This window comes from Mobula hypostoma, chromosome 1 (genome assembly GCF_963921235.1).
Source record: "Mobula hypostoma chromosome 1, sMobHyp1.1, whole genome shotgun sequence".
Taxonomy (NCBI): Eukaryota; Metazoa; Chordata; class Chondrichthyes; order Myliobatiformes; family Myliobatidae; genus Mobula; species Mobula hypostoma.
Window position 1 is genome coordinate 251,855,272 of NC_086097.1, and position 14,831 is coordinate 251,870,102.

The 14,831-nt window shown below is 43.0% G+C and overlaps 1 protein-coding gene across 1 annotated transcript in view; it reads left to right on the forward strand.

The window, feature by feature from the left end:
* si:dkey-22o22.2 (neural-cadherin) overlaps positions 1 to 14,831 on the forward strand; it is a 304,012-nt gene that overhangs the window by 226,464 nt on the left and 62,717 nt on the right. Inside the window, exons 10-14 of the mRNA XM_063054940.1 lie at positions 803 to 973; positions 1,925 to 2,097; positions 4,332 to 4,499; positions 11,226 to 11,475; positions 12,174 to 12,301. Of these exons, the coding sequence (XP_062911010.1) occupies positions 803 to 973; positions 1,925 to 2,097; positions 4,332 to 4,499; positions 11,226 to 11,475; positions 12,174 to 12,301 (890 nt within the window). The remainder of the gene's footprint in view (positions 1 to 802; positions 974 to 1,924; positions 2,098 to 4,331; positions 4,500 to 11,225; positions 11,476 to 12,173; positions 12,302 to 14,831) is intronic.

The following is a 14,831-nucleotide window of genomic DNA, read 5'->3' on the forward strand; positions in this document are numbered from 1 at the left end:
TAAGGCTAGTGAGTTGTGGGCATGCTATGTTGGTGCCGGAAACACGGTGACACTTGCGGGCTGCTTTCAGCATATCTCGGACTATGGCGGACGTTGATGGTCAGGGTACATTTCACTGTAAGTTTCGAGGTTTCGATGTACACATGGTTAATAAAAGAAATCCAGTCAAATCTAGTCACAGGCAGAGACACCCCAGACTGTTAATGGTACAGTTGGTGCTTTACTGGTTGCAGAATCTGTGCACAGAGAGGCAGTGGTCCCAGACTCTTCATCAGAAAGCTGTTTCACTTCTGATGAGGACTGAAAGTGTGAACCGCGTGATGATTTGATCTTTATGAACGGTATGCAAGACAACATTTTCACTGTACCTCGGTACATGTGATAATGATACAGCAATTTACCAATTTAGGATCATGTATTAAAATTTTAATTGAATATGAAGTAAAAAATACCCGATGCATAATGGGGCCTGATGACGCAGCCTCAGAACAGAGGGATGTCTATTTAGAACAGAGATGAGGAGGAATTTCTTCAGCCAGACCATGGTAGATTTGTGGAATTCATTGCCACTGATGGCTGTGGAGGCCAAGTCATTGGGTATATTTAAAGCAGAGGTTGATAGGTTCTTGATTAGTAAGGGGATCAAAGGTTATGGGCAGAAAGCAGGAGAATGGGGTTGAGAGGGATAATAAATCAGCCATGATGGAATGGCAGAGCAGATTTGAAGGGCTGAATAGCCTTATTCTGCTCCAATGTCTTGTGGTCTTAAGGTCTTATCCTGTGATACCAATTGCTTTGGTAGGTTCGATTACCACAACACAGAGTTTTGACCGGGAGAGGCAGCGAGAATACACCGTGTCCGTGACTGCGACTGACCAGGCCCAGGAGCCGCTGATTGGCGTCTGTCAGCTGACTATACTCATTGCCGACGAAAATGACAACGACCCGAAGTTTGAGAACAGTCGCTATCAATGTAAGCACCAAGCCACAGGTGCCACCAACTGATAAGTGGCTCTACAGAGCCAGTTTTCTAATCGTTAATCGTTTTAGACTCGATGTTGGACTTTATGCAAGGGTCGGTTACACAAGAGATTCTGCAGATGAAATACTGAAATCCACATACAAGATGCTGGAGGCCAGGCAGCATCTATGGAAATGATAAACAGTCAACGTTTCGGGCCAAGACCCTAAGGACAGGAAAGGAAGGGGGGAGAAGTCCAAATAAGGTGTGGGGAGGGGGAGGAGTGCAAGCTGGCAGGTGATGAGTGAGACCAGGTGAGGGGGAAAGTGGAGGGGGTGAAGTGAGAAGCTGGGAAGAGATGGAAGAGCTGTACCTTTTCCTTCCCTTTCTCACATCGTCCATTCTCCTCTCCTATCCATTGCCCCCACTCGCTTCTTTTGAACGCTCTCTCCCTCTACACCATCCAGTATCTCCTTGGGAACTGTACTGCTCAAAGTGTGCCACTTGCCTCCGATCGCTTCTTTTAAACTCTCTCCCTTTATTCAGTCTGGTGTCTCCTCGAGAACACCCACTCCAGTAGGTCACACTGTATTGTTTATCTGTTTGTTTATTTATTTATTTTATTTGCACAGTGTGTCTTCTTTTGCACGTTGCCTGTTTGTCTGTCTTTGTGTGTAGCTTTTCATTGAGTCTATTGGACTTCTGTGAACGCCTGCAAGAAAATACATTCGGGTTAGGGTTTGGGCAGTATATGATGTCATATATGTGCTTCCATAATAAATTTATTTTGAACTTTGAAATCTATCTTGTAGCAGTAATATGCTACATCACTCATTTCTCTGCTTAAATGAGAATATCCCAGACAATCAGTAAGTGAGACAAGGAGGAATAATTAGGTTCAAATACAGTTTTAAGAAGTCTGTGCCCATAACAATGCGAGGAATATTTTCCTTCTGTTCCTAGATTACTTGCGGGAGGACACGCCAGTTGGCACGAGTTTCCTGCGAGCAGCGGCTCATGACGATGACCATGGGACCAATGCAGCCATCACCTATTCGATATCAGGGCAGGAGCCGGAGTATTTCCAGATCAGCCCCAGCACAGGCTGGATTTATGTCAATCACCCTATTTCCCAGGTAAGACAATTACATCCTCAGTATTGGGAGTGGAATTGGACAGAACATCTTCAGGGTCCTGCTCAAGAGAATCTGCAGTTGCTGAAAATCTGGGGTAACAAAGACAAAATTCTGGAGGAACTCAGCAGGTTGGCAGTATATATGGAGAGGAATAAAAAGTCAAAATTATGGGCCAAGACCTTCATAGTCATAGTCATAGTCATAGTCATACTTTATTGATCCCAGGGGGACTGGAAAGGAAGAGGGAAGGCACCAGAATAAGAAGGTGGGAGAAGAGAAGGAGCACAAGATGGAAGGTGACAGGTGAAGCCAGGTGGGTGGGGAAGGGGGTTGAGAGTCATAGTCATAGAACACTACAACACAGAAACTGGCCCTTTGGCCCATCTAGTCCATGCCAAGCTGTTAATCTGCCTAGTCCCATCCACCTGCACTTGGACCATCGCCCTCCTACCCCTACCATCCAAGTAGCTATCCAAATTCCTCCTAAATGTTGAAATTGACCCTGCATCCATCACTTACACTGGCAGATTGTTCCACATTTGCATCACCCTGAGTGAAGAAGTCTCTCCCCATGTTCCCCTTAAACATTTCACCTTTCACCCTTAAACCATGAACTCTAGTTATAGTCTGACCCAGCCACAGCGTCAGTTCAGCGCAGAGTTGAGTAATCATTGTGGAGCAGTGAGCAGAACCGGCTTGACCCTCACCTCTGGTCCCAGTACCCTATTCAACCTTCCTCTGTAACTCTGTTCAAGTACTGGTGAAACCCCAGTAAACCTTCCGTGTTCAATTACTGGTAAAACCTCAGTAAACTTTCCGTGCAGTATTTCAATCTATTTGCTCAGTGAATTGTAAGGCTGAATTTTGGGGTGAATGGATGTTCTAATCATCGTTACCGCTTTCTGGATTGTTAGGTGACTTGCAAAGGTTTATTCATGGAGATTTTGTCACTGATCTGTGCAAACTCATGAACTGAGTTGTGTTACAACATGATGGACATCACAGCTCTTCACTTGGCTTTAGTGAGAACTTGTCATCATCACCATCATCATCATTACGTGCCGTGTCAGATGATGTGGGTGATCGCGGTTTTTCCATGACCATGATTGTTCTTGGCAAAATTTTTCTACAGAATTGGTTTGTCATTGCCATTCTTCTGGGCAGTGTCTTTACAAGATGGATGACCCCAGTTATTATCAATGCTCTTCAGAGATTGTCCTTATAGCGTCAGTGGTCACATAACCAGGACTTGTGATACGCATCGGCTGCTCGTACAACCATCCACCACCTGCTCCCGTGGCTTCATGTCACCCTGATCGGGGTGATACCCCTTGCCCAAGGGTGACCTGCAGGCTAGCAGAGGGAAGGAGCACCTTACACCTCCTTTGGTAGAGATGATTCTGCACCCTCTTGTATATTGCAGAACTTGTACCTTTTGCAAAAAAACACAATGCAGTTATTTTACAGTCCCTTCAGAATAATAAGGATAAAAATAGATTATTTTCAAAATGAAATTATAATTATCTACTTTATTTTTATTGCGTTTTCGATTTATAGAAAAATTCAAATCCATTTACAGTAATATTTTTAATATACTTTGTTAATGTTATTGCTGCTAATGACATAGCAAATTTGAACAGAATCAGGGAAATTGTATCATGATGAAGTATTTTACAACCATTCCCGTTAGTCTGAAGATGCCTTCAGGTCTGGTTATTATCGATATCTGGGGACCTGGTTATACTTGCCCTGCTAAATAAAATGTCTGCAAATTAACAAAATCCTTCCAGTTCAATGATTTTATTTGCTCTATTCCAGGGGTTCCCAATCTTTTTGATGCCATGGACCAATACCACTAAGCAAGGTGTAGGGACCCCAGGTTGGGAACCCATGCTCTAGTGCAGAAGTCCAGGACCACAGGGCACAGTCTCAGAATAGAGGGAAGTCCATTTAAAATGGAGATGAGGAGGAATTTTTTTAGCCAGGGGGTGGTGAATCTGTGGAATTCATTGCAACAGACAGCTGTGGAGGCCAAGTCACCGGCTGTATTTAAAGCAGATTTTGATGGGTTCTTGATTACTAAGAATGTTAGAGGCTACAGGGAAAAGGCAGGCAATGGGTTTGAGAGAGATAATAAATCAGCCATGATGGAATGGCAGCACAGATTCGATGGGCTGAATGGCCTAATTCTAACTCCCATGTCTCATGGTGTTCAAAATCATGTTGTGTTCCAGGTCGCGCATATCAGCTGTCAGATTACAGCAATGGACGGAGGTGGTCGAAGCAGCCAAGTGGAGTTAACTGTTTTTATCACCAATATACACAACCAGCCACCGCAGTGGGAGCAAGAAACGTATCAGATAACAATCCCGGAGAACACTACTCGAGACTTGAGGATAGTGGTACGTAATTGAACATAGAACATAGAACAGTACAGCACAGTACAGGTCCTTCGGCCCACAATGTTGTGCTGACCCTCAAATCCTGCCTTCCATATAACCCCCCACCTTAAATTCCTCCATATACCTTTCTAGTAGTCTCTTAAACTTCACTAGTGTATCTGCCTCCACCACTGACTCAGGCAGTGCATTCCACGCACCAACCACCCTCTGAGTAAAAAAACCTTCCTCTAATATCCCCCTTGAACTTCCCACCGCTTACCTTAAAACCATGTCCTCTTGTATTGAGCAGTGGTGCCCTGGGGAAGAGGCACTGGCTATCCACTCTATCTATTCCTCTTATTATCTTGTACACCTCTATCATGTCTCCTCTCATCCTCCTTCTCTCCAAAGAGTAAAGCCCTAGCTCCCTTAATCTCTGATCATAATGCATACTCTCTAAACCAGGCAGCATCCCGGTAAATCTCCTCTGTACCCTTTCCAATGCTTCCACATCCTTCCTATAGTGAGGCGACCAGAACTGGACAGAGTTCTCCAAGTGTGGCCTAACCAGAGTTTTATAGAGCTGTATCATTACATTGCGACTCTTAAACTCTATCCCTCGACTTATGAAAGCTGTAATGCATGTCAAATTGGCAGTAAGGAAGCCGAATGCAGCACGTGTTCATTTTGGGAGGACTAGAATGCAAAAATAAGGATGTAATGCTGAGGCTTTGGTCAGACCGCACTTGGAGTATTGTGAGCATTGTGGGCCCCTTACCTAAGAAAGGCTGTGCTGACATTGGAGAGGGTCCAGAGGATCTTCACAAGAAGGATCTCAGGATTTTTCCTATAGTGGGGGAGTCTAGGACAAGAGGGCACAACCTCAGAATAGAGGGATCGTCCATTTAGAACAGAGACGAGGAAGAGTTTAGTTATATGGCAGTGAATCTGTGCCGCTTATCTAAGTGGTTAGTTTTGAGGAGTTGGTGTTAGGACCACTTCTTTACACATTATATTTGAATGACTTGGATGATGGAATTGATGGAACCCTTAGGAGGCAGTGATCATAACATGATTGAGTTCACTGTGAAATTACAAAAAGAGAAGCCGAAATCTGATGTGTCGGTGTTTCAGTGGAGTAAAGGAAATTACAGTGGCATGAGAGAGGAACTGGCCAAAGTTGACTGGAAAGAGACACTGGCGGGAAAGACGGCAGAGCAGCAGTGGCTGGAGTTTATGCGAGAAATGGGGAATGTGCAAGACAGGTATATTCCAAAAAAGAAGAAATTTTTGAGTGGGAAAAGGATGCAACCGTGGTTGACAAGAGAAGTCAAAGCCAAAGTTAAAGCTAAGGAGAGGGCATACAAGGAAGCAAAAATTAGTGGGAAGACAGAGTATTGGGAAGTCTTTAAAACCTTACAAAAGGAAACCAAGAAGGTCATTAAGAGAGAAAAGAGAGAAATGATTAACTATGAAAGGAAACTAGCAAATAATATCAAAGAGGATACTAAAAGCGTTTTCAAGTATATAAAGAGTAAAAGACAGGTGAGAATAGATATAGGACCGATAGAAAATGATACTGGAGAAATGGTAATGGGAGATGAGGAGATGGCAGAGGAACTGAACAAGTATTTTGCATCAGTCTTCACTGAGGAAGACAGCAGGATACCGGACACTCAAGGGTGGCAGGGAAGAGAAGTGTGCGCAGTCACAGTTACGACAGAGAAAGTACTCAGGAAGCTGAATAGGCTAAAGGTAGATAAATCTCCTGGACCAGATGGAATGCACCCTCGTGTTCTGAAGGAAGTAGCTGTGGAGATTGCAGAGGCATTAGCGATGATCTTTCAAAAGTCGATAGATTCTGGCATGGTTCCGGAAGACTGGAAGATTGCAAATGTCATTCCGCTACGTAAGAAGGGGGCAAGGAAGCAAAAAGGAAATTATAGACCTGTTAGCTTGACGTCGGTGGTTGGGAAGTTGTTGGAGTCGATTGTCAAGGATGAGGTTACAGAGTACCTGGAGGCATATGACAAGATAAGCAGAACTCAGCATGGATTCCTTAAAGGAAAATCCTGCCTGACAAACCTATTACAATTTTTTGAGGAAATTACCAGTAGGCTAGACAAGGGAGATGCAGTGGATGTTGTATATTTGGATTTTCAGAAGGCCTTTGACAAGGTGCCACACATGAGGCTGCTTAACAAGATAAGAGCCCATGGAATTACAGGAAAGTTACATACGTGGATAGAGCGTTGGCTGATTGGCAGGAAACAGAGAGTGGGAATAAAGGGATCCTATTCTGGTTGGCTGCCGGTTACCAGTGGTGTTCCACAGGGATCAGTGTTGGGGCCGCTTCTTTTTACATTGTACATCAACGATTTGGATTATGGAATAGATGGCTTTGTGGCTAAGTTTGCTGACGATACGAAGATAGGTGGAGGGGCCGGTAGTGCTGAGGAAACGGACAGTCTGCAGAGAGACTTGGATAGATTGGAAGAATGGGCAGAGAAGTGGCAAATGAAGTACAATGTTGGAAAGTGTATGGTTATGCACTTTGGCAGAAAAAATAAACAGGCAGACTATTATTTAAATGGGGAAAGAATTCAAAGTTCTGAGATGCAACGGGACTTGGGAGTCCTCGTACAGGGTTCCCTTAAAGTTAACCTCCAGGTTGAGTCAGTAGTGAAGAAGGCGAATGCAATGTTGGCATTCATTTCTAGAGGACTAGAGTATAGGAGCAGGGATGTGATGTTGAGGCTCTATAAGACGCTGGTGAGACCTCACTTGGAGTACTGTGTGCAGTTTTGGGCTCCATATTTAAGAAAGGATGTGCTGACGTTGGAGAGGGTACAGAGAAGATTCACTAGAATGATTCCGGGAATGAGAGGGTTAACATTTGAGGAACGTTTATCCACTCTTGGACTGTATTCCTTGTAGTTTAGAAGAATGAGGGGAGACCTCATAGAAACATTTCGAATGTTAAAAGGCATGGACAGAGTGGATGTGGCAAAGTTGTTTCCCATGATGGGGGAGTCTAGTACGAGAGGGCATGATTTCAGGATTGAAGGGTGCCCTTTCAGAACAGAAATGCGAAAAAATTTTTTTAGTCAGAGGGTGGTGAATCTATGGAATTTGTTGCCACGGGCAGCAGTGGAGGCCAAGTCATTGGGTGTATTTAAGGCAGAGATTGATAGGTATCTGAGTAGCCAGGGGATCAAAGGTTATGGTGAGAAGGTGGGGGAGTGGGACTAAATAGGATAAAATGGATCAGCTCGTGATAAAATGGTGGAGCAGACTCGATGGGCCGAATGGCCTACTTCTGCTCCTTTGTCTTATGGTCTTATGGTTTTGTGGATGATATGAAGATTGATGGAGCAGTGGGTAATTTTGAGGAAGTAGAGAGGCTACAAAAGGACAGATCATGAGAAGGACCAAAGAAGTGGCAGATGAAATACAGTGGTGGGAAGTGTATGGTCATGCACTTTGGTAGAAGAAATAAAGGCATAAAGTATTTTCTGAATGGGGAGAAAATTCAAAGATCAGAGCTGCAAAGGGACTTGGGAGTCCTTGTGCAGGATTCCCTGAAGGTTAACTTGCAGGTTTAATCGGTGGTGAGGAAGGCAAATGCAATGTTAGCACTCATTTTGAGAGGACTAGAATATAAAAGCAAGGATGTCATGTTAAATCTTTATAAGGCATCGGTCAGATCACACTTGGAGTATTGAGAGCAGTTTTGGGCCTGTTATCTAAGAAAGGATTTGCTAGTATTGTAGAGAGTCCAGAGGAGGTTCACGAAAATGATCCTGGGAATTAAAGGGTTAACATGTGAGGAACGTTTGATGGCTCTGGGTCTGTTCAAACCCCCAGATACCACTCGTTCATCATTTCCTGTCAGTCACCTTGCGCACACACACTCCTGCGCCTAGTGTCACTTTATGGACATACAATCAATATATATAAGCTATCTTATGTATTTATATTTATTGTGTTTTCTTTAGTATTTTTTAATCTTTTTTTTGTGCTGCGTAGGATCCAGAGTAACAATTATTTCATTCTCTTTACACTTGTATACAGGAAATGATATTAAACAATCTTGAAGTCCCCATTCTTCAGCTGAGACGCTGGAGACTAATTGTCGGCAATCTATATGAGAAATCCCAAATCCAATCTAATCCCAACCTCATCCAATTGCTTTTATGTGCTTTTTTCAGCAGGAGATATTTGGTAGCAACAGAAGCGGAGATCTATGTGGAATATTCTTCCAACTGGGTTATTTGAAAAGCCTGATTAACATTTTATTCAGTTTGGAAATAAAGTGTGTTATAAATAATAAATTCATACAATCGAATAATGTGACACAGTGGGAAAATAATACAATCAAAAATTCTGGTGTATCAATCTAAACAACATCCTACCGGTATAAAAAGCAGATGAGTACTTTAGTCATTAAACCATGTAAATAAAGCTATCACATTCTCAGAGTAAAATCCAGAGGAACTGAATAAAGAGAAATTTATTTTTATTTTAAAGATACAGAAAAAGGCCCTTCTATCCCTTCAAGTTGCACCGCCCCAGCAAGCCACCAATTTAACCCTAGCCTAATCACAGGACAACTTACGATGACCATGTAACCTGCTAACCCATACATGTTATGTTTTGTAATTTTGAAACGTCAATCTAATTCAAAGAAAACATACAGGTCCAGAGAATGCAAGTGTAACTTCGTCTTTACTTTAAACGAGGTGCGCATGTATCACATGGTATGCAATTAACCTATATTTACGTGTAACCCACAATGAATAATTAAATGAACAAGAACGCTTAATCAAAAAATATATATATAAGATTACTCAAATATTACTGCAATACTAAATGCACAACAGTACGTCTTTGGACTGTGGGAGGAAACCGACACGCATACGGGAGGGAACGCTGGAATTGAACACCGAATTGAATCCCGACATCCCAAGTTGTAATAGTACGCTACTGTGGCACCCCAATAACTGCAGGTTCATGACCTAATTTAAGAGCTAGAACATAGGCTGTTAGAGCTCCCGTGGCAATGCTGATCGGAGAGCTATTTGCATGAAAGTATTTTCAGTTTTCCTTTCCTTTCATTGGGAGTAATGCTGATGTATGATAACAACCAGAGACTTTTGCACATGCTCCTCATTTCTATTTCCTTTCATCTCTGTGAGGGTTTATTTCCATTTTACACCACTTCACGCCGTCTGTACTCAGTTTGGGAGCTATTTACTGAAACACTGTAAGGAATTTAACAGTCTGCATAATAAATTCTGACAGGACTGGAACACTTTTCTTGCATTTACTGAATAAATTCATATCTTGGGAATTCTTCCTCTTTGGTAAGAAATTCTTTGTTCTTTTTACAATTAGTGTCCAGAAATTGAGTTAAGTATCTCCTTTTATAAAGAGATTAATTTTATTTGTCACACGTACATAGAAACATACAGTGAAATGTGTTGTTTGAGCCAAAGCAAATCAGCGAAGATTGTGCTGGGGGCCGTGCACAAGTATCAGCACTTCCCCAGCGCCAAAGTAGCATGCCCAAAACTCATTAACTCTAAATCATAAGGCCATAAGATCATAAAACATAGGAGCAGAATTTGGCCATTCAGCCCATTGAAATTTCTCCACCATTCCATCATGGCTGATTTATTATCCCTCTCAATCCTGCTTCTCCCTGTAATATTTGATGCCCTGACTAATTAAAAACCTATCAATCTCTGTTTTAAATATACCGAATGACTTGCCACCAGTGATAATGAATTCCACAGATTCACCATCCTCTGGTTAAAGAAATTCCTGCCCCTCTCTGTTCTAAATGGACATCTTTCTATTCTGAGGCTGTGTCTTCTGGTATTAGACTCCCCCATTATGGGAAACATCCTCTCCATTTCCACTCTATCTAGACCTTTCAACATTTGACAGGTTTCCGCCCTTATTCTTTTAAACTCCAGCGAGGTCAGGCCCACAGAGCCTTCAAACACCCCTGATGCATTAACCCTTTCATCCCTGGGCCTCTTTTATTCTTGTGAGCCTGTCCAATGCCAGCACATCCTTTCAGAATCAGAATCAGGTTTATTATCAGCGACATATGTCATCAAATGTTTTATTTTGTGGCAACAGTACACTGCAATAAATAAAAATACTAAACATTGCAATAAGAATATATAAACATATATAAATAGTGCAAAAAAGAGCAAAATAGCAAGGTAGCGTTTATAGGTTCATTGTCCATTCAGAAATCTGATGGTGGAGGGGAAAGTCTGTTCTTGAATCGTTGAGTGTGTGCCTTCAGGTTCCTGTACCTCCTCCCTGATGGTAGCAATGGGAAGAGGGCATGTCTGGGAGATGGGGATCCTTCCTGATGGATAATACCTTCTTTTGAGTCATGGCCTTTTGAAGATGTCCTCAAATGCCAGAGAGACTAGTGCCCCCAATGGAGCTGGCTAAGTTTCTTAGATATGGAGCCCAAAACTGCCCACAGTACTGAAGGTGCAATCTGACCGGTGCCATTGCAACATTACGTAATGTAATTCATTATGCAGACATTTCGAGCCCTCTGAAATCAAGTCAGGCAGCATCTGCAGAGGGAAATGAACCATGAACAATAAACATTGACTGTTTATTCCCCTCCACAGATGCTGCCTGTCTTGCTGAGTATTGTGTGTGTTGTTAATAATTATGAGTTTAATGTCAACTTTTTTTTGTTTCTGACTGTAGACGGTGAAGGCCACATCTCCTCTTGGGGATCCCAGAGTCACATACAACCTAGAGGAAGGGCAGGTCCCTGAGACGAATATGCCTGTCCGCTTCTATCTGAAACCCAACCGAGCAAATGGATCAGCTTCCATTTTAGTTGCAGAACCACTGGACTTTGAAGGGACAAACTTTTTCACACTTCGGGTCAGGGCTCAGAATGTGGCTGCTATACCGCTGGCCTCCTTTGCCACCATCTACATAAACTTGACAGGTAGGGTTGAGCGCTTCCAAGTATCGTTACAGTCCACAGACTCCTTGACACTACAAATATCCCCCTCTCTTCCTAAACTGCTGCTCTACAATATAGAAAATACTGATTAAAACTAGATTAGATTAGATTAGATTTGAGTGACGGTGTGGAGATACGTCTTTACCAAAGTTGGTGTAAGACGTTCCTTCCCTCCCCTTGCCTGCAGGTCACTCTTGGGAAGATGAAGCACCTGCCTAGCCCCCCTGCCCCCGATCAGGGTCACATGAAGCGATGGGAGCAGGTGGTGGATGGTCCTATGAGCAGATGGTGCATCTCACAAGTCCTGGTTGTGCAATCACTGACACCAGGCAGACAACCTCTGAAGATTCTCCTCATGTTCCACTTGAATATTTCCCCTTTCACCCTTAACCCATGACCTCGAGTTCTAATCTCAACCAACCTCAGTGGAAAAAGCCTGCTTGTATTAACCCCTCGTAATTTGGTATACATTTATCAAATCTCCCCTCATTCTCCTGTGCTCCAGGCAATAAAGTCCTGACCTATTTAACCCTTTCCTTTCAAAATGATTGTCTTTTGCACTGTTTGAAGTTTGTATTGACAATACCTTTAAAATTATTACTTCTAAAGGAAGTACAATGAATCAGTGATGAGACTGAGCTGTGCACAGTGATGCACCTTCTTACTGTTCGATTTTCCAGACGTCAACGACAACGTTCCTTTCTTTACCTCATCGACATACGAGGCTACAGTCCCGGAAGGGGCTGCAGTGGGCATGTCAGTTGTGAAAGTATCTGCGACAGATCTGGATTCTGGTCGTCATGGGAAGGTGAGAAGTTGGGTTGTGTGTGCTATGGTTGTCTGGAGACTGCACCCAACAGGATGGACAAACAACCGGAGTGCAAAATACAGCAAACTGTGCAAATACAAAAGAAAATAATAATAATAATAATAATAAATATGCAATAATTATCGAGAACATGAGATGAAGAGTCTTTGAAAATGAGTCCATATGTTATGGTGAACGCAGCAGGCCAGGCAGCATCTCTAGGAAGAGATACAGTTGATGTTTCGGGCCGAGACCCCCTGACGAAGGATCTCGGCCCGAAATGTCGACTGTACCTCTTCCTAGAGATGCTGCCTGGCCTGCTGCGTTCACCAGCAACTTTGATGTGTGTTGCTTGAATTTCCAGCATCTGCAGATCTCCTCGTGTTTCCATAGGTTATGGGAACAGTTCAGTGATGGGCAAGTGAAGTTGAGTGAAGTTATCCCCACTGGTTCAAGAGCCTGATGGTTGAGGGCTAATATCTGTTCCTGAACCCGGTGGTGTGAGTCCTGAAGCTCCTGTACTTCCTTCCTGATGGCAGCAGCGAGAAGAGAGCATAGCCTGTGTGGTGGGGGGTCCCTGATGATGGATGCTGCTTTCCTGCAATAACGCTCCTTGTAGATATACTCAGCTTACTCAACTAAGATGTGGGCAATAGGGGCACATTTGTCCCAATCCTATCATGGTGGAGGCTACAAAACATCCACACCAGAACTACCAGGCTGCTGTAGGTTTTCTATGTTCTTTCTATGTTCTAAAAACAGTTAGTTTCCCCAAGCAGTAAAGCTGATCAACACCTCCACCCTCTGACCCACCCCTCCACACCCCCAACCACCACTACTTTATCATTTCCTGTCAGTCACCTTATGTACAGACACTCCTGTGCTGAGCATCACTCAATGGACATATACAATCAATCTATGTATATAAGCTATCTTATGTATTTATATTTATTGTGTTTTTTTAAATTATTGTATTCTTTACCTTATTTTGTTTTGTGCTGCATCGGATCTAAAGTAACAATTATTTTGATCTCATTTACACTTGCGTACAGGAAATGATATTAATGTTGAATCTTGAATTGCCAGAAGAAATCAGCAAATCCAGATCAAGGGTCTCAGCCTGAAAAGTTGACTGTTTATTCCTCCCCACCGAGGTGCTGCCCGACCTGCTGATTTCCTCTTGCATTTTATGTGTGTTGCTCTGGATTTCCAGCACCTGCAGAATCTGTTCAATTAGGGACAAATCAAAACAAAGTTTAATTATCATTCAAACCATACATAGATACTGTACAGCTGCAAACACGAGGAAATCTGCAGATGCTGGAAATTCAAGCAACACACACAAACTGCTGGTGGAACGCAGCAGGCCAGGCAGCATCTATAGGAAGAGGTGCAGTCGACGTTTCGGGCCGAGACCCTTCGTCAGGACTAACTGAAAGAAGAGGTAGCAAGAGATTTGAAAGTGGGAGGGGGAGGGGGAGATCCGAAAAAGTCAAAGGTTCTGGTGTGGATGTTTAGTAGCCTCCACCGTGATAGGATTGGGACAAATGTGCCCCTATTGCCTGCGTCTTAGTTGAGTAAGCTGAGTATATATACAAGGAGCGTTATCGCAGGGAAGCAGCATCCATCATCAGGGACCCCCACCACACAGGCTTTCCAAAAGTTTCGGATCTCCCCCTCCCCTTCCCACTTTCAAATCTCTTACCAACTCTTCTTTCAGTTAGTCCTGACGAAGGGTCTGGGCCGGAAACGTTGACTGTACCTCTTCCTATAGATGCTGCCTGGCCCGTTGCGTTCACCAGCATTTTGTGCGTGTTGCCTAGATACAGCTGGATGAGACAGCCTTCCTCTGAGGTCAAGGTGCAAAACATCCGAATCAGCAAGCAAACATTAAAAACCGAGTAGCATAATTCATAATAACGAAGAAAGCACCGTCCCCCTGCAGTGTACAGACACACACAGTCCAGCCTGTCATTCATTCCACCATTCGAACATGGGAGAGCAGCACAGAAGGGACAGGCTAGGCCCCAGCCAAGCTCACAAGCCCAACCACGCTGTAGCACTTCCGTGTCACCTGGTCTGCAGCAGCTCTTGAACAAAAGGGGATAACTACACTCATTTGCCTTATCATTGAGATGTTCCGACAATCAATGATCTCACTTTAAAGACTCTTTAGGTTGTTATTTTGTGTTCTATTGCTATTACTTTATATTTGCATTTGCACAGTTTGTTGTCTTCTGCACTCTGATTGATCCTGTTATAGTTATTATCTATAGATTTGCTGAGTATGCCCACAAGAAAATGAATCTCAGGATGGTATATGGTGACATAAATGTACTTTGATAATAAATTTACTTTGAACTTTGAACTTGTTGTTCTGCAGCAGTAGTATATTACAATTCATAATAATAAAAATAACTCTACAAAGTACAACAAGGAAACATTTATTAAAAATTAAATTAAATAAGTAATGCAAAAAGGAGGAAAAAATAGTGAGGTAGTCTAAGCAACACACAAAATGCTGGAGGAT